The sequence below is a fragment of the Mobula birostris genome, chromosome 6 (assembly GCF_030028105.1).
Source record: "Mobula birostris isolate sMobBir1 chromosome 6, sMobBir1.hap1, whole genome shotgun sequence".
NCBI lineage: Eukaryota > Metazoa > Chordata > Chondrichthyes > Myliobatiformes > Myliobatidae > Mobula > Mobula birostris.
In genome coordinates, this window is record NC_092375.1 from 8046158 (window position 1) to 8073538 (window position 27381).

At 43.7% G+C, this 27381-nt stretch overlaps 1 protein-coding gene across 3 annotated transcripts in view; it reads right to left on the reverse strand.

Annotated features, from left to right (window-relative positions):
- cxadr (CXADR Ig-like cell adhesion molecule) overlaps positions 1–27381 on the reverse strand; it is a 152490-nt gene that overhangs the window by 77000 nt on the left and 48109 nt on the right. For all 3 annotated transcript variants that reach the window (XM_072259845.1, XM_072259844.1, XM_072259843.1), the window contains exons 2-5: positions 12332–12498; positions 10009–10213; positions 4903–5055; positions 662–784 (exon numbers count right to left, since the gene is read on the reverse strand). In XM_072259845.1, the coding sequence (XP_072115946.1) occupies positions 662–784; positions 4903–5055; positions 10009–10213; positions 12332–12498 (648 nt within the window). The remainder of the gene's footprint in view (positions 1–661; positions 785–4902; positions 5056–10008; positions 10214–12331; positions 12499–27381) is intronic.

Consider the following 27381-nt stretch of genomic DNA (forward strand, 5'->3'; position numbering starts at 1 on the left):
ATTGTTACAACGGTCAACCAAGTGCAGTGTCCACACCAAGGTGAAGCTGTAGCAGAGCTGTGATCTGTCCACACTCTTGTAAGGGTCAAAATGCTGGAGAATTACAGAGAACATGCCTCGCTGTCGCCATACCACATCACGTGCCTCCAGAAGATCCCCTAGTCAAGAAAAATCTCCAAACACGCCCTGCTCTGTCAGTGTAATCAAGGGGACATGGCCACAATCATCAAGACAGCACTTCATTGCACCCCTGAAGAGTGGAGGAAATGCGGGAGACCAAAGACAACTTGGCACCATATCATAAAGACAGAAACGTGGAGCCTGAACAGTACCTGGGGCACAATAGGGAAGATGGCCAAGGACAGTCAGAAATGGAGAACCTTCATCGCTGCCCTAAATGCCAGCTGCATAACAGGCATTAACTAACTACCACAGTCAGTTAACATGATATAAGTAATACCCGGTAGGTTTCAATAAGACCCCCACTCATTCTTCTAAACTCTAGTCAGTACAGTCCCAGAGCCATAAAATGTTCCTGAGTGCCTGATCTGTTTCCTCTGGGGTTCACGCCTGGGATTACATTGCTGAAGAACAAACCTCCCAAAAGCAGAAGTTTTGATTCACAAAGTTAAGGGAAAGTTGCTGGAGGGAAGGTACTCACAGGACGACACAGAAAATCTGACGACGCATTCCGAACTTCCTACTCTGTTCTTCGCAGTGCACTTATAGTCACCAGAGTAATCCATTGAGGCGTTCAGCACTTTCAGTGTCCCAGCTGATACATCTGCAACAGGGAGAAAAACAAAGTTATTCTTTGGAACCATAACCAGAAATTGAAACTACTGAAAAGGTTGGAATAAATTAAAGATTGTGGAGGAGATGGTGTTGCCAATCCATACTGACTGGGGTTTGCAAGTGAGGAAGTCGAGGATCCAATTCTACAATGAGCTATTGAGCCCAAGGTCTTGAAGCTTATTAATTAGTTTTGAGGGTACGACAGTACTGAAAGCCAAACTGTGGTTAATGAAGAGCATCCAGTTGTATGCAACTTCACCATCCAAATGTTTCAGGATTGAGTGAATTTAGACTGGGGAGTAGTAGTTTGTCTGTGGGACAACAGCGTTGAATGCCGAACTGAAATCCAGAAACAGCCATGCTCTCTTCTCACTGCCGCCATCAGCAAAAAGGTACAGGAGCCTCAAGACCGGCATAACGAGGCTCAGGAATAGCTATTACCTCTCAGTCATCAGCCTCTTGAACCAGTGGGGATAACTTCACTCAGCCCAGCAATGAACTGTTTCCACAACAACCTATGGACTCACTTTCAAGAACTCTTCATCTCATATTCTCGATATTTACTGCTTGTTTGTTTGTTTGTTTGTTTATTTATTTGTTTTTCTCTTTCCATTTGTACTTACACTATTTGTTGCCTTTTACACATTGGTTGTTGTCTGCCCTGTTGGGTGGTCTTTCATTGAATCTGTTGTGTTTCTTGTATTTACTGTGAATGCCCACAAGAAAACGAATCTCAGGGTTGTGGATGGTGACACATATGTACTGTGAAAACAAATTCACTTTGAACTGAACCTTGCTTTCCCTTGTACTGTCTCAATGCACTATTGTAATGAAATTTTCTATATGGATGGCATAAGACCATAACACAAAGGAGTAGAAGTCGGCCATTCAGCCCATCGGGTCTGCTCCGCCATTTTATCATGAGCTGATCCATTCTCCCATTTAGTCCCACTCCCCTGCTTTCTCACCATAACCTTTGATGTCCTGGCTACTCAGATACCTGTCAATCTCTGCCTTAAATACACCCAATGACTTGGCCTCCACTGCCGCTCATGACAAAAAATTCCACAGGTTCACCAGCCTCTGGCTAAAAAAATTTCTTCGCACCTCTGTTCTGAATGGGCGCCCTTCAATCCTTAAGTCATGTCCTCTGGTACTAGACTCCCCCACCATGGGAAACAACTTTGCCACATCCACTCTGTCCATGCCTTTCAACATTCGAAATGTTTCTATGAGGTCTCCCCTCATTCTTCTAAACTCCAAGGAGTACAGTCCAAGAGCGGACAAATGTTCCTCATATGTTAACCCTCTCATTCCCGGAATCAGTGAATCTTCTCTGAACCCTCTCCAAAGTCAGTACATCCTTTCTTAAATAAGGAGACCAAAACTGCCCACAGTACTCCAAGTGAGGTCTCACCAGCGCCTTATAGAGCCTCAACATCACATCCCTGCTCCTATACTCTATTCCTCTAGAAATGAATGCCAACATTGCATTCACCTTCTTCACCACCGACTCAACCTGGAGGTTAACCTTAAGGGTATCCTGTACGAGGACTCCCAAGTCCCGTTGCGTCTCAGAACTTTAAATTCTCTCTCCATTTAAATAATAGTCTGCCCGCTTATTTCATCTACCAAAGTGCATAACCATACACTTTCCAACATTGTATTTCATTTGCCACTTCTTTGCCCATTCTCCCAATCTATCTATGTCTCTCTACAGACTGTCTGTTTCCTCAGCACTACCGGCCCCTCCACCTACCTTTGTATCATCAGCAAACTTAGCCACAAAGCCATCTATTCCATAATCCAAATCGTTGATGTACAACGTAAAAAGAAGTGGCCCCAACACTGACCCCTGTGGAACACCACTGGTAACCAGCAGCCAACCAGAATAGGATCCCTTTATTCCCACTCTCTGTTTCCTGCCAATCAACCAACGCTCTATCCACGTATGTAACTTTCCCATAATTCCACGGGCCCTTATCTTGTTTAGCAGCCTCATGTGCGGCACCTTGTCAAAGACCTTCTGAAAATCCAAATATACAACATCCACTGCATCTCCCTTGTCTAGCCTACTTGTAATTTCCTCAAAAAATTGCAATAGGTTTGTCAGGCAGGATTTTCCTTTGAGGAAACCATGCTGAGTTCTGCCTATCTTGTCATATGCCTCCAGGTACCCCATAACCTCATCCTTGACAATCGACTCCAACAACTTCCCAACACCGATGTCAAGCTAACAGGCCTATAATTTCCTTTTTGCTTTCTTGCCCCCTTCTTAAATAATGGAGTGACATTTGCAATCTTTCAGTCCTCCAGAACCATGACAGAATCTAATGACTTTTGAAAGATCATTGCTAATGCCTCCGCAATCTCCACAGCTACTTCCTTTAGAACACAAGGGTGCATTCCATCTGGTCTGGGAGATTTATCTACCCTTAGACTATTCAGCTTCCTGAGTACTTTCTCTGTCGTAATTGTGACTGCGCACACGTCTCTTCCCTGACACCCTTGAGTGTCCCCTATACTGCTGATGTCTTCCTCAGTGAAGACTGATGCAAAATACTCGTTCAGTTCCTCCGCCATCTCCTTATCTCCCATTACAATTTCTCCAGCATCATTTTCTATCGCTCCTATATCTACTCTCGCCTGTCTTTTACTCTTTATATACTTGAAAAAGGTTTTAGTATCCTCTTTGATATTATTTGCTAGCTTCCTTTCATAGTTTATCTTTTCCCTCTTAATGACCTTAGTTTCCTTTTGTAAGCATTTAAAAACTTCCCAATCCTCTGTCTTCCCATTAATTTTTGCTTCCTTGTATGCCCTCTCCTTTGTTTCAACTTTGGCTTTGACTTTTCTTGTCAGCCACGGTTGCATCCTTTTTCCGTTTGAAAATTTCTTCTTTTTTGGAATATATACCTGCCTTGCACCTTCCTCACTTCTCACATAAACTCCAGCCACTGCTGCTCTGCAGTCCTTCCCGCCAGTGTCCCTTTCCTGTCAACTTTGGCCACTCCACCCCCTCTGCCTACCTGCCTATCCTTCCGATACACCGTGTATCCTTGGACGTTCAGCTCCCAGAGACATGCATCCTTTAGCCACGTCTCAGTGATGGCCGCAATATTATACCTGCCAATCTGTAGCTGTATGACAAGATTATCCACCTTATTCCTTATGCTGCGTGCATTTAAGTATAACACCTTAAGTCCAGTATTTGGTACTTTTTGTTTTGTTTGCACTGCGACTCATCCCAATGGCTGCAAATTTGCCCCATCACCTGCTTGTCCTTCCTGACATTGGCCTCCATAGCCATCTCTGGTAATATACCCTCCAGATTCATCATCATCTGGCTGAAGAAATTCATCTCAACTTTAAACAGTCATCCCTTTATTCTGTGGCTGTGCCCTTGGACACTAGTATCTCCTATTAACTACCTATTGATGATTCTCTTTCCAGCACACATGAAGGGATTTGTGTGTTTTGCTAAAGATTCAGATGGGACTTGACAGGATATTGACTGACATGTTGTTTCCTTTCATGAGATCATCTATGTCCAAAAGTTCAAAGGTCAGAGAAAATTTATTATCAAAAGACATATGTCACCTTATACAACCCCAAGGTTCGTTTTCTAACAGACATTCACAGTAAATACAAAGAGACACAAGGAAATCAATGAAATACCGCGCACAAGACGGACAGACAATCAATATGCAAAGACAACAAATTGTGCAGATACAAAAATAAATTAACAAATAAGCAGTAAGTATCCAGAACATGAGATGTACCATATCAGATATGATTGCGAGAGTGTGACGAGTGTGCTTGTTTCTGATCGATCACAAGGTGAATCGATCGGACCTCCGACGTGCAGGAGGAGACCTCCTTTGGGCGCGGGCTTTCAAGCGTGCATGTTTTACGTTTGGCGAGTTTGGTTTGTGGCTTCCTCTCTTTGTTGTAGTTCTTTCTCTGCGCGTACAGTACAGAACAATCTAGAACTAGGGTAACGCTTTCAGAATAAGAGTTTGCCTGTTAAGAATCCTAGAGTGATTACGTCTTGTTTCTCTCTCCATGATGCTGTCTGAATTACTGGCTTCTACAGAGCATAGTTACCTGCGACTGCTGTGGAAGGGAGAAGGTGCGCAGATCCTTGCTTGCTCCAGGTGTATGTGATGGGAGGGGTGCCCTCGCTTAAACATTTCAGCACTGCATCCTTTCCAACCTCTTGGCTCCCGTCCACATAACAGGTTGGAGGTGATGGTTTCACTGGTAAAGAGAAGACAATAACCAGATACAGTTAGGCTACTGAGAGGATTGATTAACTGTTGACCCATTCAAGCTTACCGCACACTCCAGCCTTGCTCAGGTCAAGAAGCGTGGAAAAATTGTGGGAAATTCAGGCAATGTATGGGAGCATTTAAGGGAGAGTTGGATAAATGCTTAAGAGAGTGGACTAAGGTATGTTTGGTTTGAGGGCAGATACTCAGTTCAACCGAGCGTTTAAAGATTTTAGCTATCTACAGTATCTAAGCCTCTATTATCTAGTGTACCTCCATCACGTCATCATTCAGCCTCCTTCACTCCAGGGAAAACAAACCAATCTCTCCCCATATCTACAGGTCCTCCACCCCAGCAACATCCTGGTGAGTCTCCTCTGTACTTCCTCAAGAGAAACAACATCATTCCTCAAGCAACCAGAACTGGGAACGGTATTGTCAAGTGAGGTGCAACCAGTGTTTTGTCACAGCCCAACTCTATACCCCGAGGTACGAAGGCAACATGATGCGTGCCCCGCCATATTATCCCAACAGTAATACCACTGTCCATTTTGGTGGAAAGTCCTTCTTCTACCTTGGTTGCAGCTTGAGAGCTCGCCAGGGGTTGCCCTATGAAGACCGTCAATGAGTCACTAATTTAGTAGCTCCTGTTCAAATTTCATTCACTGGGTGTTAATGCATGTGGGATGGGTCCTGAGCCTTCTGCACATTCTTCCTGATGGCAGCAGCGAGAAGAGAGTACACCCTGGATGGTGGGTGGTCTCTGGCAGACCATTCCAGACATCCACCGCTCTCTGTGTAAAGATCCTGCGCCACACATCTTTTCCCCTCTTCCGTTAAATGTATGCCTTCAAGTATTTGACTTTTCTACCCTGGGAGACATGGGTGGTGGGGTGAAGACAAGTCTCTGCCAAAGGAGGTGTAAAGCAGTCCTTCCCTCTGCTCGCCTGCAGATCGCCCTTGGGCTAGGTGTAGCATCATCTGCTTAGCCCCACCGATCAGGGTCTCGTGAAGCCATGGGAGCGGGGGGGTGGATGGTCATATGAGCAGCTGGTGCATATCACAAATTGTGGTTATGTGACCACTGGTGTCAGGTAGGCAATCTCTGAAGAGTATTGATAATGACTGAGGTCACCTGCCTTGTAAAGAAACTGCCCAGAAGAAGGCAATAGCAAACTACTTGTGTAGAAAAATTTGCCAAGGTCAATCATGGTCACGAGACCGTGATCACCCACATCATATGACACGGCACATAATGATGATGAATCTGTGGAATTCGTTACCACAGGCAGCTGTGAAGGCCAAGTCATTACATATATTTAAAGCAGAGGTTGAAAGATTCTTGATTAGTCAAAGAATGAAGAGATACAGGGAGAAGGCAGGAGATTGGGGCTGAGAGAGGAAACAGATCAGCCATGATGAAATAGTGGAGCAGATTCGATGGGCCAAATGGCCTAATTCTGCTCCTGTATCTTATGATCTTATGATGATGAGCCTGGGAGAAACGCTGTCGTAATTTTGTAAACCTCCATCAGATGTCACCTCAGCCTCCAAGGCTCAAACCTTGTTGTAAGGTCTTGATATTTCCTGTAGAGTTCCTTGTAGATGGTAAACAGTGTGGCCACTGTGCGATGGCAGAGGATGGGGTACAAGTGGGCTGTATTGTCTTGGATGGAGTTATGCACCACAGTAATGTAGTGGTGAGAACATTGCTTTACAATGACAGCGATTGGGCTTGGATTCTTGCTGTTGTTTAAAAGGAGTTTGTACATTTTCACCGTGACCATGTGGGTTTTCTCCAGCTGCTCGGTTTCCTCCCACATTCTGAAGATGTACAGGTTGGGGTTAGTAAGCTGTAGGCTTGCTCTGGTGGCAGCAGAAACGTGGCGACACTTTGTGCTGCCCCAGCACATCCTTGTAAATGCTCCCTTTCACTGTACTTTACAATGTAGAGCTAATCTTTAGCCGAGTAAGAAAAATACCTCTGACATCCGTCCTATTCTTTCCTCCAGTCACCCCATGCCTTCAACTTACTCTGCTCAATCTGTTAGAAAGTCTGACCAGAATCATTTGTAAGTGCATATCAGCACCAGAATCAAAATCAGAAAAAGAATAAAAATCAGAATCCAGCTTAATATCATTGGTACATTTGCATGAAATTTGTTGTTTTGCAGTACAATACATTTTTTAAAAACTATAATTTACAATAAGAAATTTTATAAATTAAATTAAATCATCATCATCATGTACCATGTCATATGATGTGGGTGATCATGGTCTCATGACCATGATAGTTCTTGGAAAATTTTTCTGCAGAAGTGGTTTGCCATTGCCTTCTTCTGGCCAGTGTCTTTACAAGCTAGGTGACCCCAGCCATTCTCAATACTCTTCAGAGATTGTCTGCCTATTGTCAGTGATCACATAACCAGGACTTGTGATATCTACCAGCTGCTCATACGGCCTTCACCACCTGCTCCCGTGGCTTTACGCCGTGGCTTTATGTGACCCTGATCAGGGAGCTAAGCAGGTGCTACACCTTGCCCAAGGGTGACCTGCAGGCCAGCGGAGGGAAGGAGTGCCTTACACCTCCTTTGGTAGAGACGTTACTTCCACTCCACCACCCAAAAATTTAACTAGTGCAAAAGGAGATCAAAAAATAGTGAGGTAGTGTACATGGGTTCATTGTCCATTCAGAAATCTGATGACAAAAGGGAAGAAGCGTTCCTGAATTGTTGAGTGTGAGCTGTCAGGCTCCTGTATCTCCTCCTTGATGGTAGCAATGAGAAGAGGGCATGTCCTGGGTGATGGGGGTCCTTAATGATAGATGCCACCTTTTTGAGGCATCACGTTTTGAAGATGTCCTCAATGATGGGGTGCTAGCTGGGACCTCAATCCCAATCTCACAATCAAAGGATAATTAAAATTGTATTCACTCACAGGACGTGGGCACCATAAATGAATAGCGACAAGGGGTACTCCTCTCCCCTGTCCAGCCATTCAACATCAGCCTCCAGTCATAGACTTACACAGCATGGAAACAGGCACCTCAGCCTAACTGGTTCTCCCTATGATTCCCATCAAAGCTCATCCCATTTGTCCATGTTTGGCCCATATCCTTTGGATTATTTCTAATCATTCCTCTCCATGCTGCCTGACCCACTGAGTTCTCTCAGCAACGTCTTGTTTGTTCCTCTGGATCTCCAGCACCCCAGAATTTCTTGTGCTTACAATCTATTTACCTTTCCAAATCTCTCTAAAATGCCCCTGCCTCAACTGTATCTTCTGGCAGCTTGTTTCAGATACTGATAACACTCTGGATGAAAAAGTTTCCTATTAAATATTTTTCTTCTCACCCTGTTTTATTTCCTCTAGAGCAGGGATTCCCAGCCTGTGATCCACGGACTACTTGGTTAATGGTGGTGGTCCATGGCATAAAAAAGATTGGAATCCCCTGATCTAGAGTCTCAAGAGTCATGGAGTAACAAAATATGGCAACAGGCCCTTTGTCCCAATTGGTCCATGCCCACCACAGCTCCCTCCCAGCTATTCCCAGTTGCCTGGATTCAGCCCAAAACCCTTCAACCCTATCCCTGCCATGTACCTAGCTAAATACCTTTGTAATGTTGCAATTGTACCCTCTTTGACCACTTCCTCTGGCAGCTCATTCCAGGAGTTAATTATGTTCCACGAAAAGACATTTCCTCTCAGTCCCTGTTTGGCTCTCTCTCCTTTTATCTTGTATTTGTGCCCTCTACAACACACACAAGATGCTGAAGGAACTCAACAGGTCAGGTAGCATCTGCCTGATGCCGATCAAATACTGCCTGACCTGCTGAGTTCCCCCAGCATTTTGTTTGTGTTGCTCTGGATTTCCAGCATCTGCAGAATCTTGTGTTTATAATCTGTGCCCTCTAGTTTTAGACTCCTCTGTCTTGGGGAAAAGACGATGACTATCCACTCTATCCAAAAATACTTCATGATTTTATAAACCTCTCATCCTCCAATGCTCCAAGGAATAATAATCCAGTGTGGACAACTCCGGCCAACTCCATGTAACTCAGGCCCTCCAGTCCAGGCAGCATCCTTTGTTAATCTCTTCCTCATCTTCTCCAGCTTAACCAGCTGGAACAGGCCCAAAGCCTCAACCTCAGTTCATCACAATCAGCTATGATGGAATGACGAAGCAGATACGATAGGCCCAAATGGCCTCATTCTGCTCTTATGGATGTTCGAAGATTTGTCTACTTCCTCTTTAAATTTTAAAAATAGTGTTCATACCTAGAGGGAATGTGAGATTAAGGCATGAGTGCTTGAGAGATTAGAGGGTTAAAAGACGTGCTATCATAAGAGGCTGGACCACCTTGGGTTGTTTTCTCTAGGATGGCGGAGGCTGAGAGGAGATCTGATAGAAATTTATAAAATTATGAGAAGAATAGATAGAGCAGACAAGGAGTATCTTTTTCCCAGGATTTGAATGTCTAAAACCAGAGGGCATGCATTGAAGGTGAGATGGGGTAACTTTGAAGGAGATGTGTGGGGCAGGTTTATTTACACAGAGCAGTGGGTGCCTGGAATGTGCTGACTGGGGTGATGATTGAGGTAAACGGGCTAGGGACTTATAAGAAATGTTTAGATAGGTGCATGAATGTGAGGAAAATGGAAGAACGTGGACATAGTGTGGGCAGAAGGGATTGGTTTAGTTGGCCATTTGATTACTAATTTAATTGGTTTGGCACAGCATTGTGAGCTGAAAAGCATGTTCTAATGCTGTACCCCTTATCAGTCATGGATATTGTCACTGGCCACTATCTCATCATCTCTTCAGCTCTTTCTGAATCATTCTGTATCTGGGATTCTAAATCTCTTCCCTCTTTTTAAGTGCCATTTCTACCACGGATGGCGGGATTAACCACAAAGCCGCACCAGAAGGCGGCTTACTTACTTGAAACTTGTAGCCTCACTGGCCTGGTCCTTGAACCGGGAGACTTCTTCACCTTGCAGTGGTACATTCCGGAATCGCTGGACCTCAGCCGTGTGATGTTGATGGATGCGTCACCATTTTTGGGATCTGGTGAACTGAAGTGCACACGGCCTTTCATGTCCTCCACGCGGGTTTCGTAGGCCCTGTCTCCAGAATAGTCAATGATCTTTTGCAATAAACAGGTACAAAAGCATAAAGGATCGGTTAGAAAGATAAGATTTTTTTAAATTTGCAAACAATTCAGTCACAAAGTACTAGTGCAAACACGAGGAAATCTGCAGACGCTGGAAATTCAAGCAACACACATCAAATTTTGATGTGTGTTGCACAAAGTAATAGTGTATGAATTTGAGGCTCCAGCTTTTTAGAACTTTAGAGAGTACCTAAATTAGCTAGCAACTATTAAAAGGGGCAGTATGGTATAGTGGCTAGTGCATCACTTGACGGCAACAGCAGTAAGACTGGATTTCCAATTCCTGTTGCAGTCTGTAGGCTTTTGTATGTTCTCCCTGCAACTGTGTGGGTTTCCTTTGGGTGTTTCAGTTTGCTGCCACATCCCAAAGGTGTACAAGATAGGGTTGTTGAGCGATAGGTGTGCTATGTTGGTGCTGGAAGTATGGCAACACTTGTGGGCTTGCCCAACACAAAAAATGATGCATTGCTCTGTACATGTTGGTGAACATCTGACAAATAAAGACAATCTTCACAGGGCACCCTTGGCTATCTCTCCAGTCATGACTTGGACAAAAGACTTTCTAGCAAAGCAGACAGTGATATTTATGTCCAAGCAGTTGGATAAGATAGTGGGGAATGCAAACGTGTCTTCACAGGTCAGAGCACAGTAGATAAGATTTAGGCTGATAAGCTGCAATTTTTTAAAAAACAGTAGTTATACCACACAGGAGAGTATGTGTGCTGTTCTGGTCACTAAACTAGAAGAAGGATAGGGTCCTTCTTCAGGAAGTATGGAGGAGAGTCACCAGGATTTTGTCTGGAGTGGAGCTCATATAGGGAGAGAGATTGAGAAGGCTAGGCTTGTTTATCCAACAGTGAAATAGGATGTGAGGTAACCTGATAAAGTATAAAGGATAATACAAGCATAGGTATGGTAGATAGTTGGAATCCTTTTCCCACCAGTTGTAGTATCAAAAATGAGAGGAATAGGTGTTCTAGGGGATCTGAAGAGTAAAGCTTCTTTACACATAGAACGGTTTGGAGAGGATGTGAGGGCATCAGATCTACGCTTATGACACATTTGCACACTTAAATAGGCAAAAGCATGGAAGGATGCAGAACTTATGCAGGCAAATAGAATTAGAGTCCATGCATAAAGTGATCAGCCCTGACAAGATGGGCTGAAGGGCCTGTTTCTGTGCCGGATGACTATATAACACTCACAACACGCTGGAGGAACTCAGCAGGTCGGGCAGCATCCGTGGAAAAGATCGGTCGATGTTTCGGGCCGGAACTCTTTGTCAGGTTCCGGCCCGAAACGTCAACCGATCTTTTCCACGGATGCTGCCCGACCTGCTGGGTTCCTCCAGCGTGTTGTGAGTGTTGCTTTGACCCCAGCATCTGCAGATTATTTTGTGTTCTGGATGACTATGTATTCTCTCTTAAAGTTAGCCTGTCACTGTTAGCCTTAAGAGGTTGGGGGGGGGTGGGCAGAAAAAAGGGGGTGGGATAGTGCAGGATTTTGAGAGAGATAAAGAAAGCGAGAGAGATGAAGAGATCTGGAGAGATGTGGGAAGGAGAAAAAGGGGGCATAGCGGTTTTTGTAACACTATTAAAGTGCCAGTGACCCTGGTTCAATTCCTCCGCTGTCTGTAGGAATCTGTACATTCTCTGTGACTGCATGAGCTTCCTCCGGGTGCTCTAGTTGTCTCCCACATTCCAAAGATGTACGGGCTAGTAGGTTAATTAGTCACATGGGTCTAACTGGACAGCACGGGCTCATCAGGTTGGAAGGGTCTCTAGTAAATATAAAAAGAAAGGTTTAGAGGGGAGGGGTTCAGATGGGAAGCATAGAAAGACAGAAAGGAAATTGGGCAGAGAATCTGTCAAGGGGGCGAGAGAAGGACAGCATGAATGCATGGGAGAGAAGGAGAGTGTTCAATGGACCATTGTTGAGTATGTAAATAAATAACTCAGCTCAGCCAATAGAAATCTGTTCATTTGGGAAATAAACTTGGGGGGGAGGCACTACATTCTACACATCACCGAAAGATATCTAACCAATTCATTCATCAACTTGTGCAAGTTAAGCAGCATGCTTGATACATACAATGATCGGGGAAGACGTTGGATCAGGGGGTGTCCGTGACCATTCGATGTCCAATGGACCAATGTCGGTAGTGTCCACTGTGAACTGGCAATCCAACCTTATACTGTCACCGACAGCTTTCTCCTTGGGTGCTGGAGCATGGAGGATCTGTAAGCAGTGGGTCCATCCTACATGAACAAGAGTAGTGTACTCAGGGAGATGTGCATTCATAGAATAATTTGACTAGTTGCATCATGGCCTAATATGGAGCCATCAATGCGATTGACAGGAAAATGCACAAAAAGTGGTGGACACGGTGCAGTCTATCGCAGGCAAATCCCTCCCCACCACTGAGCACATCTACAAGGAGTGCTGCCATAAGAAAGCAGCATCTGTCATTAAGGACCCCCCACCATCCAGGCCGTGTTCTCAACCACTTGACTGAAGGTACAGAGGCCTGAAGTCCCACACCACCACGTTCAGAAACAGTCATTACCCTTCAACCATCAGGCTCCTGAACCAATGCACATGACTTCACTCACCCCAACAGTAAACTGATTCCACAACCTGAGGACTCATTTTCAACGACCCTACAACTCATCCTCTCAGTATTATTTATGTTTTTTTTTCATTATTTGCACGATTTGTCTTCTTTTGTACATTGGCTGGTTTCTAGTCATTGTTATTGATAGCTTTTCATAAATTCTATAGCATTGCTTTATTTTCCTGTAAACGCCTACAAGAAATGAATCTCGAGATAGTACATGGTGACATACAAATACTCTGAGAATAAATTTGCTTTGAACTTTGAACTTAATGCAGAGTGACGAGAACTCCAGAGATTGTCCGTGGGGTTACCTAATGTTTATTAACACATCATAATAGATTGCTGGCACTCATCCATACCGTGAGATCAAATTACAAGCGATCTTTAAGCATGTACACATACAACCGAGCACCCACGCATCATCAATTTACAGGACATGTCACTGAGGACCCATGCTAGATATATATTATATATATGTTTGTGAGACTGTATGGTTACTTGCTATTTTAGATGTGCTTTATGTGCCTTGTGCTGTGTACAGTTGCCAGTATTCTGCTTTGCACTTTGACCCCTGAGTAACACTGTTTTGTTTGGGTGTTTGTGTGTGGTTGAATGACAAACTTGAACTTGAGAAGGCAAAAATGCACAATGAGGACTCTCAGCATGGCCTAGAAACTCTAGTAAACCAGAATCTATGAAATACTGAAAGGCCTAAGTGCTAAGGATGCTTCCTATAGTGGGATAGCTGAGGAACAGAGAACACAGCTTCAGAATAGTGCTAAGGATGCTTCCTATAGTGGGATAGCTGAGGAACAGAGAACACAGCTTCAGAATAGTGGAACGTCTATTTAGAACAGAGACTAGGAGGAATTTCTTCAGCCAGAGGGTAGTGAATCTGTGGAATTCATTGCCACAAATGGATGTGGAAGCCAAATCATTGGGTATATTTAAAGCGGACGTTGATAGGTTTAAGGGTGTCAAAGGTTACAGGGAGAGGCAGGAGAATGGGGCTGAGAGGGATAATAAACCAGCCATGATTGAATGCTGAGAACATTTGATGGGCTGAATGACCTAATTCTGCTCCTACGTCTTATGATCTTATAGAACAGAAGAGACTCCAGGGAGTGGTGGACCCTGCCAGTTCCATCACAGGTACAACTACTCCCACCACAGGACAGCAGCATCCATCATCAAGGACCCTCACCATCCAGGCCATGCTCTCTTCTCACTACTGCCATCAGGCAGAAGGTACAGGAACCTTAGGTCCCACACCTCCAGGGTTAGGAACAGTTATTACACTACAACCATCAGGCTCCTGAACCAGCATAGATAACTTCACTCACCTCAACATTGAACTGATTCCACAACCTATGGACTCATCTTCAAGGACTCTCCAACTCATGTTCTCAATATTATCTATCTGTCTATTTTATTTATAATATCTTTTTTGATTTTTTTTGTATTTGAACACTTTGTCTCCTTTCCATATTAGTTATGTGTCAGTCTTTGTGTGTAGTTTTTCATAAATTCTATTGCATTTCATTGTTCTACTGTGAATGCCTGCAAGAATCTCAGGGTAGTACATTGCGACATGTAGGTGCTTTGATAATAAATTTACTTTGAACTCTTACATTAAAAGCCTACCCTAGGGAACAGATATTTTTTTCTTTGGACCTAAGTGCTGATTCCTTGACCTAGTACTCAATCTCTTCCAAGGTTAAGCTCAGCGAGTATATCTCTCTGAAGCAAGCCAGCCAGCCATCATTAGCATCCACTCTGAACACAAGTGCTCAATGCAAAACATTGGTTGCCTGGAAACTGCCAGTTGCTGCTCTGCAGGACTTGAAACTGAAACACTATTATCCACTGGTTAAGAGTATGTATACATTAACATAAATTAGTGGATTGAAACTAGCAAAATGATAGTTTTCACGCTTTGACCAATGATGTTGGGGAAAGTCTTCACCTGATAAGACATAGAACAGTAATAAGACCATAAGACCATTAGATGTAGGAGCAGCATTAAGCCATTTGGCCCGTCGAGTCTACTCTGCCATTTCATCATGCCTGATTCATTTTCCCTCTCAGCCCCAATCTCCTGCCTTTTCCCCATTGAGGCACCTTCAATAACTCCAAAAGACTGAGGTTTGGTAAAATATTGAAAGGCTTTTATTCGCTGTACAATACAACCTCCACGACCTCCACGGTGAGTGTCTGCCCCGGACTGAGGGGGAGGGGCAAGGTGAACACCTTTATACGGGACTCTGTGGGAGGAGCCACAGGGGCAGTCAGCAGAGGGGCGCGTCCAGACAGTTAACCCAGTTACAACATATATATATATGGTTTACCACACCCATATCCCTTCATGCCCTGACCAATCAAGAATCCATCAACCTCTGCCTTAAATATACTTAAAGACTTGACCTCCACAGCTGCCTATGGCAACAAGCTCCACAGATTCACCACTCTCTGGCTAAAGAAATTCCTCCTCACCTCTGTTCTAAAAGAACAGCCCTATATTCTGAGGCCATTCCTCTGGTCTTAGACACCCCCATCATAGGAACCAGAGTTCACTGGCCCACAACGTAGTCCCAGGTTTGAGATCCAGAGGAAAAGATGGAGGGAAATGGAACATAGAAAATAGAACGGTACAAGGATCGCACAGGTCCTTTGGCCTACAACGTTATGCTGACCTTTTAACCCTTCCCTCCACATAGCACTCCATTTTGCTATCATTCATGTGCCCATCCAAGAACCTCTTAAATACCCCTAATGCATCTCTACCACCACCCATAGCAGCTCATTTCATCCACCCACCACTCTCGGTGTAAAAAAACCTACCTCGTACGTATCCCCTATACTTTCCTCCAAACACCTTAAAATTATGCCCCCTCACATTAGTCACTTCCATTCTGGGAAAAAGCCTCTGGCTGTCCATTCTATCTATGCCTCTTGTTATCTTGTACACCTCTATCCCACACCACCAGGTTTAGGAACAGTTATTACCCTTCAACCATCAGATTCCTAAATTTGCGTGGGTAACTTCACTCAACTCAACACTGAACTGACTCCACAACCTACAGACTTACTTTCAAGGACTCTATAATTCATGTTTTATTTTCTTTTATTTGCACAGTTTGTCTTCATTTGCACATTGGCTATTTATCAGTCTTTATTTATGTAGAGTTTTCATAAATTCTATGCATTTTTTCCTGTAAACAGCTGCAAGGAAATGTATCTTAAGGAAGTATACGTGACATATATGTACTTTGATAATTCCTCATGCTTAGGAAATTACTTTGACTTTTGATTATCACTGACATATGTCATGAAATTTGTTGTTGTGTGGTAGCAATACGATGCAATACATAAAAAATTACCGCAAGTTACAAAAATAAATAGTGCGAGAAAGGTGTAATGGGATAGTGTTCATGATCCGTTCATAAATCTGATGGTGGAAGGGAAGAAGCTGTTCCTAAAATAGAGAGTGTGTTCGGAGGCTGAGGGGTGAGTTTATAGAATCTTGAGGGGAACAGGCAAGGTGAATGGTCACAGTGCTTTCCCAGGGTCATCATCATTATGTGCTGTATGATGCTAGTGATCATGGTCTTCCATCTGTCTTTAATTTTAGAAGTTCCAATAAGCTCTTCAAAACTTTTGCCTGTCCATCCCTTGATGTAACTCATGAACGTCATGCGTTGGGCCATGACTTCTTCCATCAGTTTTTCCCGTCACTGCAGGATGTTTGAGCTTCTCTTTCCTTAGTACATGTCCAGCTGCTGCTTCCTGATTGATGACATCAGCCGTCTTCTTATTCTGGCTTTTTGGACCATAAGATATCGGAGCAGAATTAAGCCTTTGCCCATCAAGTCTCTTCTTCCATCTCATCATGGCTGATCCATGATGCAACATCTCCTCATTTGTTACTGTCCTTCCACGATATTTTCATCATTCATCTCAAAAAACACATTTCTGCAGCTTCGAGTCTTCCCTCACTTTGATATTGTCCAACATTTGCTTCCGTATGTTAGTGTGGAATGAACATAGCACCACAACACTCTGAGTTTCGAACCCATGGAAATTATGTTATTCTCTAGTATCGTGCTCAAACGTGCATTTCCCGAGGGTAGAGGAGTCCATATCCAGAGGACGGAGATTTACGATGAGACATGATAGCGGTATACAAGATATTAAGAGGAATAGATAGAGTGGATAGCCAGCGCCTCTTCCCGAGGGCACCACTGCTCAATACAAGAGGACATGGCTTTAAGGTAAGGGGTGGGAAGTTCAAGGGGGATATTAGAGGAAGGTTTTTTACTCAGAGAGTGGTTGGTGCGTGGGATACACTGCCTGAGTCAGTGGTGGAGGCAGATACACTAGTGAAATTTAAGAGACTACTAGACAGGTATATGGAGGAATTTAAGGTGGAGGGTTATATGGGAAGCAGGGTTTAAGGGTCGGCACAACATTGTGGGCCAAAGGGCCTGTACTGCGCTGTACTATTCATGTTCTATGTTCTAGAAGGAAGACTATTTTTAAATGTAGAAGGTAGAATGAACTGCTAGGGGAGTACTATTACAATATTTAAAAAGACATTAGGATAGGTTTCCGTACCTAATGTGATGCTGTATGGCCATGGTACTGTTGTAAGTAAGTTTTGCATTACACCTGTGCAAACATCTGATGGTGAAGCTTCCTGCAGATGTGGAATTAATCTACAAGCTGAAGGTGAACTTGTTCAATTTACATCAAATGGCCTGCAAGCTAATTCTTGTGTTTTCTGTTTTCATTTCAGATTTCCGCCGTCTGCGTCTTTTCAAAGATTCAGTTGTGGCCAGTTACGTGCTGTTGAAAATGCAAGCATTACCACGCAGGTCAGGCAGCGTCTGTGCAGAGTGTATCTGGTTTCATGCTTCAGGACAGTGGCTCTTCAGCAGAGCTGTTAACCCGTTGTAGTCTGGGGGATGGAGGGGGTGGGCGAGGAATGGTGAAGAGAGCAAAGAGAATAGTTGTGATAGGAGACCAAGGTTATCTAGGTCAGTAATTTTAGGACTGTCTAATTTATCATTGCTCACCTGAATGGAGGTAAAGAAAAGCACTTCAACAAAACTATACTGAATATGTTTGAAGTATGGTGTTGGGATTGACATGAATCTTTGTTTAGTACATGCATTTTACTACTTGAATGTGTGTGTGAGAAAGGGTATAATTATATATGTGTTTGTGAGTTTATGTGAGTGTTGAGTGCATGTGTGTGAGTGCGTGTGTGTGAGCATGTGTGAGTGTGTGTGACTGTGAGTGTGTGTGTGAGAGAGAGAGAAAGAGGGAGAGAGAGAATGTTTGAGTGTGTGTGCATATACTGTATACTGTAAGTGTATGACTTCTAATTGGCCGCAGACTGCATCACAGTGCATTTACCTCATGGTTTCGACATGTCAGCTAACTAAATCAGTTGCTTTTTCATTGATCTCAGAAAGGATTTCTTTAATATGGAAATGACAGCAAAGAACCACTTGTTTTCAATAAAGTGGAATGTGGACAAATTAACAGTCACCCAGAGCAGCATGGAGATCTCCCCAGTTCCCTGAAATGGTGCTGTAGAGAATTTACCTCCCCCTGAGAGAATAGGTGGGTTTAGAAAGAGGACAAAAATTTGAGGGCAGAGAAGGGATGGGGTGTATGTGGGGGTCGAGAGAGAGACAGACTGACAGACAAACAGACAGAGTGGGGGAGAGACAGAGAGAGGGAGAGAGAGAGTGTGAGAGTGACAGATACACAGCGGGAGAGAGACAGTGAGGACAGACAGACACGGATTGGTAGACAGAGAGACAGAGAGAGACACACACACAGAATGAGGCAGAGAGAGAATGAATGAGAGAGACAGAGAAAGACAGAAAGAGAGAGAGAGAGAGCACAGTAGCACGTCACCGGATAAGCAGTATTCATAGGAAAAGCATAAATTATTCTTAAATTATACAAGAAAGAGGGTGAAGATATGGGGCTAAAGAGAAAGAGTAAGGGAATTGGGGAGAGAATGAGGCAGAGAAAGAGCATGTGTGAGTGAACAAGAAACACAGAGAAGATTACACACACAAATCACTGGTGGAACACTGTAGGCCAGGCAGAGCAAAATGAACAGTCCATGTTTTAGGCAAAGACCCTTCATCAGGACTCAACTTTTTCTACAGTCCTGATAAGGGGTCTCCATTGACCTGCTGAGATCCCCAGCATATTGTCTGTGCTGTTCAAGATTCCCAGCATCTGCAGAATCTCTAGTGTAACAATGAGAAGACAGTCAGATAAATACATGCATACACCTGCAAATCAGCAGTGAAGACGTACACACAAAAATACACATTAAGATGTTTCTACAGTAATTCTGTTGTAACATGCTCATGCACTGTAAATAGATAAAATTACCAGCCTCTTAATGCAAACCTCCTTCCAGAATCCTGTGATTCATTTGCCATGCCTAGCTTTTGGATCAGAGAGTTACCGCAACACTCCTAGCCTATATTTACACAACAGACACAGTGATTCCAGAGAACCAACTCCCTTGTACCGTCTCTGTGGCCCTGCTGATGAATTTCCCAATCAAAATGCCTTTTGAAAGTAGCTGAGTCACAGATCGCTGCACTCTTAAGGCTTCAAACATTTTTCTCGCACTTCCAAGTCAGGAATTCAGGATTCAAGATTGTTTCTTGTCATTCAACTACTGCACAGAGCCTTGTCATCTTCAGAAGTTTTCGGATGACTCTGCCATAGTTGGATGTATCAGCAAGGGAGATGAGGCTGAGTACAGGGCTACAGTAGGAAACTTTGTCACATGGTGTGAGCAGAATTATCTGCAGCTTAATGTGAAAAAGACTAAGGAGCTGGTGGTAGACCTGAGGACAGCTAAGGTACCAGTGACCCCTGTTTCCATCCAGGGGGTCAGTGTGGACATGGTGGAGGATTACAAATACCTGGGGATACGAATTGACAATAAACTGGACTGGTCAAAGAACACTGAGGCTGTCTACAAGAAGGGTCAGAGCCGTCTCTATTTCCTGAGGAAACTGAGGTCCTTTAACATCTGCCGGACGATGCTGAGGATGTTCTACGAGTCTGTGGTGGCCAGTGCTATCATGTTTGCTGTTGTGTGCTGGGGCAGCAGGCTGAGGGTAGCAGACACCAACAGAATCAACAAACTTATTCGTAAGGCCAGTGATGTTGTGGGGATGGAACTGGACTCTCCGACGGTGGTGTCTGAAAAGAGGATGCTGTCTAAGTTGCATGTCATCTTGGTCAATGTCTCCCATCCACTACATAATGTACTGGGTGGGCACAGGAGTACATTCAGCCAGAGACTCATTCCACCGAGATGCAGCATAGAGCGTCATAGGAAGTCATTCCTGCCTGCAGCCATCAAACTTTACAACTCCTCCCTGGGAGGGTCAGACACCCTGAGCCAATAGGCTGGTCCTGGACTTATTTCATAATTTACTGGCATAATTTACATATTACTACTTAACTATTTATGGTTCTATTACTATTTATTATTTATAGTGCAACTGTAATGAAAACCAATTTTCCCCGGGATCAATAAAGTATGACTATGACTATGACTATGACTTCAGTACATAAGTGTGAAGGATGGTGGGGGTTCTGGATGATGGATACTGTTTTCTCATAGCAGACCCCTTATAGATTCAAGATTCAAGATTGTTTATTGTCATTCTTCAATGCACAGGCATAATCACTGGATCTGATGGAGCACAAAAAATATAATAATCCTAAAGAACAAAAAAAACATAAAAGCAATCCTATAAAACCCAATATACAAGTAACTGATAAACACAGAATATTCTGCAGATGCTGGAAATCCAGAGCAACACACACAAAAAGCTGGAGCATCTATGGAAATGAATCTGACTTCTTTCTCCTTCCTTTCCAATCCTGACAAAGGGTCTCAGCTCGAAATGTTGACTGTTTATCTCCCTCCATAGATGCTGCCTGCCTTGCTGAGTTCCTCGAGAATTTTGTGTCTGTTGCTCCATATAAGAAACTGTAGTATACGCAGACTAATTGTACATAAAGTGAAGCAAGGTGATGTGTATGTAGTGGTGATGGGAGCGGAGGTATGGGTGAATGGGTGGAGATGTCGATGAGCCTCACACCTTGAGTTAAACCTCTTCCTCATATCAGCAAGACCAAGGAACCGATTATTGACTTCAGGAGGAGGGAATGTATAGGTCAATGAGCCAATCCTCATTGGGAGGATTAGAGTGGATTTGGTCAGCATCTTTAAGTTCCTCAGTGTTGTTATTTCTCAGGATTTGTCCTGGACCCAGCACTTAAGTCCAATTACAAAGAAAGCACATCAGCACCTTAACTTTTTTGCAGTTTGTGAAGATTTGCCATATCATCTAAAACTTTGACTAAATAGGCGGGAGGAGAGAGGCAGCGCACTGCACGTGCGCGGCCCTCCGGTGAAAATGATATTGTATCTGTTAAATAGGGGCCGTGGACAATTCTGATTTGATGGAGAATGGACGTGAAAGCACAGAGGAACATCTGGAGAAATTTCTGAAGCGCTCGTTCGCTGCTGTCGTTACTGCGTGGTCGGAATCTTTCTGAGGGTAGGCCTCAAAATCCCTGGCTTTGCCTGCTGTTGGCGACCGAGGTTGAGGTCGAATCGTTTGGACAGAGCTGGCGCTCAGTACTCGGTGTCGGAGAGCTGATCAGAGCTCGGAGTTTTCAGATGACTCAGAGTCGGACTGTGGTCGGCATGGCAGGGAGAGTTCTTCCTTCTTCCATCTGCGTGAGATGTGGGACATTTGAGAGACTTTGAACTTTTACTGTGCTCATGGACTTCTTCATCAAGTTATGGTATTGTTGCACTGTTGTAACTACATGTTACAATTATGTGGTTTTGTCAGTTTTTTCAGTCTTGGTCTGTCCTGTGTTTTGTGATATCACACCGGAGGAAATATTGTATCATTTCTTAATGCATGCATCACTAAATGACAATAAAAGAGGACTACGTGTCTTCATAATCTAAAACTTCTATAGATGAGTACTGGAGAGTATATTGACTGGTTACATCACAGCCTGATATGGAAACACCAATGCCCTTGAATGGAAAATCCTACAAAAGGCAGTGGATATGACCTAGTCCATCCCGGGTAAAGCTCTCCCCACCACAGAGCACATCCACATGAAGCATCCATCATCAGGGATTCACACCACCCAGAACATGCTCTCTATTCACTGCTGACATCAGGAAGGTGGTGCAGGAGCCACAGGACTCACACCACCAGATTCAGGAACTGTTATTACCCCTCACTGGCTTTTGAACCAGTGGGGATAACTTCATTCAACTTCACACCCCATCACCGAAATATTCTCACAACCTATGGACTCATTCTCATGGACTCTTAGTCTCATGCTCTTGATATTTATTATTGATTTATTATTATTATTATTTCTTTCTTTTTGTATTTGCAGAGTTTTTTTGTCTTTTGCACAGTGGTTGAACGCCCTTGTTGGTGTGGTCTTTCATTGATTCTATTATGGTTATTATTCTATATGGATATATTGAGTATGCCCACAAGAAAATGAATCTCAGGGTTATATATGGTGACATCCATGTACTTTGGTGATAAGTTTACTTTGAACTTTGAAATTTATGGGTCTAGTTGTCGTGACATGGATGCTGTGTAGCCTCTTCACTGATGGGAATGGGAGTCCATAAGCAGGGTGGGTAAGAAACTTCATGACATTGCTGGCCTCTTTATGGAACCTTTCTGCATATATGTACTGTTACATTATGTAAGTAGTGCAAAAATAGAAATAAAAAAGTAGTGAGGTCACGTTCATGGATCAGAAATCAGATGGCAGTAGGAAGAAGCTGTTCCTGAATCGTTGGGTGTGTGCCTTCAGACTCCTGTAGCTGCTCCCTGCTGGTAGCAATGACAAGAGGGCATGTCCAGGGTGATGGGGGTTTTTATTGAATGATGCCACCTTTCTGAAGCATCACTCCATGATGATGTCTTGGATACTACAGAGGCTAGTGCTCATGATGGAGCTGACTAAGTTCACAACTCTCTGCAGCTTATATCGATCTCCTCATAGCACCAGACGGTGATGCAGCCAGTTTGAATACTCTCCACGGTACATCTGCAGAAATCTGTGAGTGTCTCTGGTGACATACCAAATCTCCTCAAACTCCGAAAGGAATATAACTGCTGTCATGCCTTCTTTGTAGCTGCATTGATATGTTGGGACCAGGATAGATCCTCAGAGATATTGACACCCAGGATCCTGAAAATGATCACTCATTCCACTTATGATCCCTCAACGAGGACTGATGTCACAGAAAAGTAGCTTTTATCCACTATTACAAGGCATTTGGAGGGATCTCTCATACAATAAAGATGAACTCATGACCTCATCATCGACGTCATCGTGGCCTTTGCTCTTTGTGTACCTGAACTACACTTCCTTTGCAACTGTAACATGGTATTCTGTATTCTGTTATGGCCTTCCTGTTTGACCACATGAGACCATAAGACATAGAAGCAGAATTAGGCCATTTGGCCCATTGAGACTGATCTGCCATTCAATCATGGCTGATGCTTTTTTTCTCCAGGGAAGGCTATTTCCCAGTCCTCTCACTGTAACCTTTGATGCCATATCCAATCAAGAACCTGTCAAACTCTGCTTTAAATACACCCAACAATCTGGCCTCCACAGCTGACTGTGGCAACAAATTCCATAAATTCACCACCCTTTAGCTAAAGAAATTTCTCCGCAACTGTATTTTGAATGACACCCCTCTATCCTGAGGCTGTGCCCTCTTGTCTTAGACTCTTTCACCATGGGAAACGTCCTTCCCACATCTACTCAATCTAGGCCTTTCAACATTCGAAAGGTTTCAATGAGATCCTCCTTCATCCTTCCAGCAAGTACAGACCCAGAACCATCAAATGTTCCTTATATGGTAACGCTTTCATTCTCGGAATCATCCTTGTGAACCTCCTCTGGACCCTCTCCAATACCAACACATCTCTTCCAAGATGAGGAGCCCAAACTGTATACAGTACTCAAGATGAGGCCTCATCAATGCCTTATAAAGCCTCAGCATCTCATCCTTGCTCTTGTATTCTACACCTCTTGAAACGAATGCTAAAATTGCATTTGCCTTCCTCAGCACCGACTCAACCTACAAGTTAACCTTTAGGGTGTCCTGCACAAAGACTCCCAAGTCCCCCTGCACTTCAGATTCCTGTATTTTCTCCCCGTTTAGAAAATAGTCTGCACATTTATTTCTTCTTGCCCGTTCTCCTAAGCTTTCTAAGTCCTTCTGCAACCTGTTTCCTCAACACTACCTGCCCCTCCACCAGTCTTTGTATCATCTGCAAACTTGGCAACAAAGCCATCTATTCCATCATCTAAATCATTTATATACAACATAAAAAGAAGTGGTCCCAACACCGACCCCTGGGGAACACCACCAGTCACTGGCAGCCAACCAGACATGAATCCTTTTATTTCCACTCGCTGCCTCCTTCCAATCAGCCAATGCTCTAGCCATGTTAGGAATTTTCCTGTAATACCACAGGCTCTTAACTTGGTAAGCAGCCTCATGTGTGGCACCTTGTTAAAGACCTTCTGGAAGTCCAAATGTACAACATCCACTGCAACCTCTTAATCTATCCTATTTGTAATCTCCTCAAAGAATTCCAACAGGTTCTTCAGGCAGGATTTTCCCTTAAGGAAACCATGCTGATTTTGTCCTATCTTGTCCTGTGTCACCAAGTACTCCATCACCTCATCCTTAACAATTGACTCTAACAGCTTCACGATCCCTGAGGCCAGTCTAACTGGTCTATAATTTCCTTTCTGCTGCCTCCCTCCTTTCTTAAAGAGTGGAGTGACACTTGCAATTTTCCAGTCCTCTGGCACCATGCCAGAGTCCAATGATTTTTTAAAGATCATTTCTAATGCCACCACAATCTCTAACATTACCCCTTTTCAGAACCCTAGGGTGCAGTTCATCTGGTCTGGGTGACTTAAGGTCTTTCAGCTTTTTGAGCACCTTCTCCCTTGCAATAGTAACTACACCCACTTCTCTTCCTTCACACACTACAACATCTGACACACTGCTAGTATCTTCAACAGTGAAGACTGATGCAAAATACTCATTTAGTTCATCTGCCATCTCCTTGTCCCCTGTCATTATTTCTCCTGCCTCATTTTCTAGCAGTCCTATATCCACTCTCAGCTCTCTTTTATTTTTAGCATACTTGAAAAAGCTTTTATTATCCACTTTCATATTGTTTGCTAGCTTGATTTTATATTTTATCTTTTTCCTTCTAATGATTATTTTCGTTGCTCTCTGAGGGTTTTTAAAAACTTCCCGATCCTCTGTCTTCCAACTTTTTCTTTGTTGTGTTTTCTCTCTTTTGTTTTTACATTAGCTTTGACTTCCCTTGTCAGCCATGGTTGCACTATTTTTATCATTTGAGTATTTCTTCATTTTTTGGAATACACATGTCTTGTACTTTCCTCATTTTTCTCAGAAATTCATGCCATTGCTGATCTGCTGTCATCCCTGCCAGCACCTCCTTCCAATTTACTTTGGCCAACTCCTCTCTCATACCACTGTAATTTTCCCTTACTCCACTGAAAAACTGCTACGTCAGACCTTACTTTCGCCCCATCAGATTTCAAGTTGAACTTAATCATATTATGATCAATGGTTCCTAAGGGTTCCTTTACCTTAAGCTCCCTATTCATCTCTTTGGACTTCAAACAGTCCAGCACTGGTCAGGCTGAATTTGGAGCATTATGTGCAGTTCTGACCACCTACCGACAGAAAAGATATCAATACGCTTGAAAGAGCGCAGAGAAAATTTACAAGGTTGTTGTCATGACTTGACGACCTGAGTTAAAGGCAAAAGTTGAATAGATTAGGACTGGAACACAGAAGAATGAAAGGAGATCTCATAGAGCAGGGGTTCCCAACCTTTTTTATGCCATGGACCCCTACCATTAACTGAGGAGATCTATGGACTCAAGGTTGGGATCTCGTGTTATAGAGGTATACAAAATTGTGAGGGGTATATATAGAGTAAATGCAGGCAGGCTTTTTCCACTGAAGTTGGGTGAAACTAGAGCTGGAGTTCATGGGTTAAATGTGAAATGTGAAACATTTAAGGGGAATCTGAGGGGTAGCTTTTTCAGTCAGAGGGTGGTGAGAGTGTGGAATGAACTGCCAGCAGAAGTGGTAGATGTGGATTCATTTATAATATTTAAGGGAAGTTGGAATAGGTACATGGATCAGAGGGGTGTGGAAGTTATGGTGCAGGTACAGGTCAATGGAACTGGGCGAAAAAAACAGGCTGTCATGGAATAAATGTATCAATAGGCCTGTTTCTATGCTATATGACCCTATTAGGGTCCTGGCACTATGCAGATCCCAGCAACCTCCCTAGGGAGCCATGTGAGTGGACAATTTTCACTGTCTCTGAATTAGAGGCACCACTCAAATGCACTCTTAGCCTTCACCAAGAAACAACCTGCTGATCAAGGTGTGTTATCAAAATCTGTGATGGAATTTCCAAGCCCACATCGAAACCGGAGGAGCAAGGCTGAAACTTATTGTCAAAGAGGCTGACACAGTATAGATTGCACTGGTATCGGTTTTGAGCAAACTGGAATTGTAGCCTTGAGGGGAAAGGAGTCCAAAGGTTGTAGCGTATTCAGTCATTTACAGCCTCGGGCCTTGTCTTGTAGCAAGGTGTGCACAACGTATGCCCTCCTACCGAGAACACCTCTCTGCGCAGGAACCTGTGCCTGAAAACTATGCCAGTTGTGAAGCAGTATAACCTTCAACTACTCTTGAGGAAGTCAGGTCCAGAAAAACAGCTGACCTTTTGTTTACAGTCAGATAGGTTTCGGTATCAACACTAATGTTTAAGATTCAAGTTTGTTTAATGTTATTTCCAGTACACAAGTGTAAAGGAACATGCCCACAACTTACTAACCCAAAACACTAGAAATGCTACAGATGCTGGAAATCCAAAGTAACGCAAAATGCTGGAGGAACTCAGCAGGTTGGGCAGCATCTATGGAGATGAATAAATAGTCAACATTTCAGGCTCAGTCCCTTCCGCAGGGCTGGAAAGGAAGGGGGAAGATGCCAGAATAAAAAAGTCCGGGGGGGAGGGAAGAGGAAAGAATCTAGCTGGAAGATGATAGGTAAAGCCAGGTGGGTGGGAAAGATAAAGGGCTGAGGAAGAAGGATCTGATAGGACAGGAGAGAGGACCATCAGAGGAAGGGAAGGGTGGGGGGACCCAGGGGAGGCGATAGACAACTGACAAGAGCTAAAAGGCCAGAGTGGAGAAGAAGACACTCCACTAGCCTGCGGGTCACCCTTGGGCAGGGTGTAGCTCCTGTTTAGCTCCTTGATCAGGATCACGTGAAACCATGGGAGCAGGTAGCGGAAGGTCGTATGAGCAGCTGGTGGATATCACA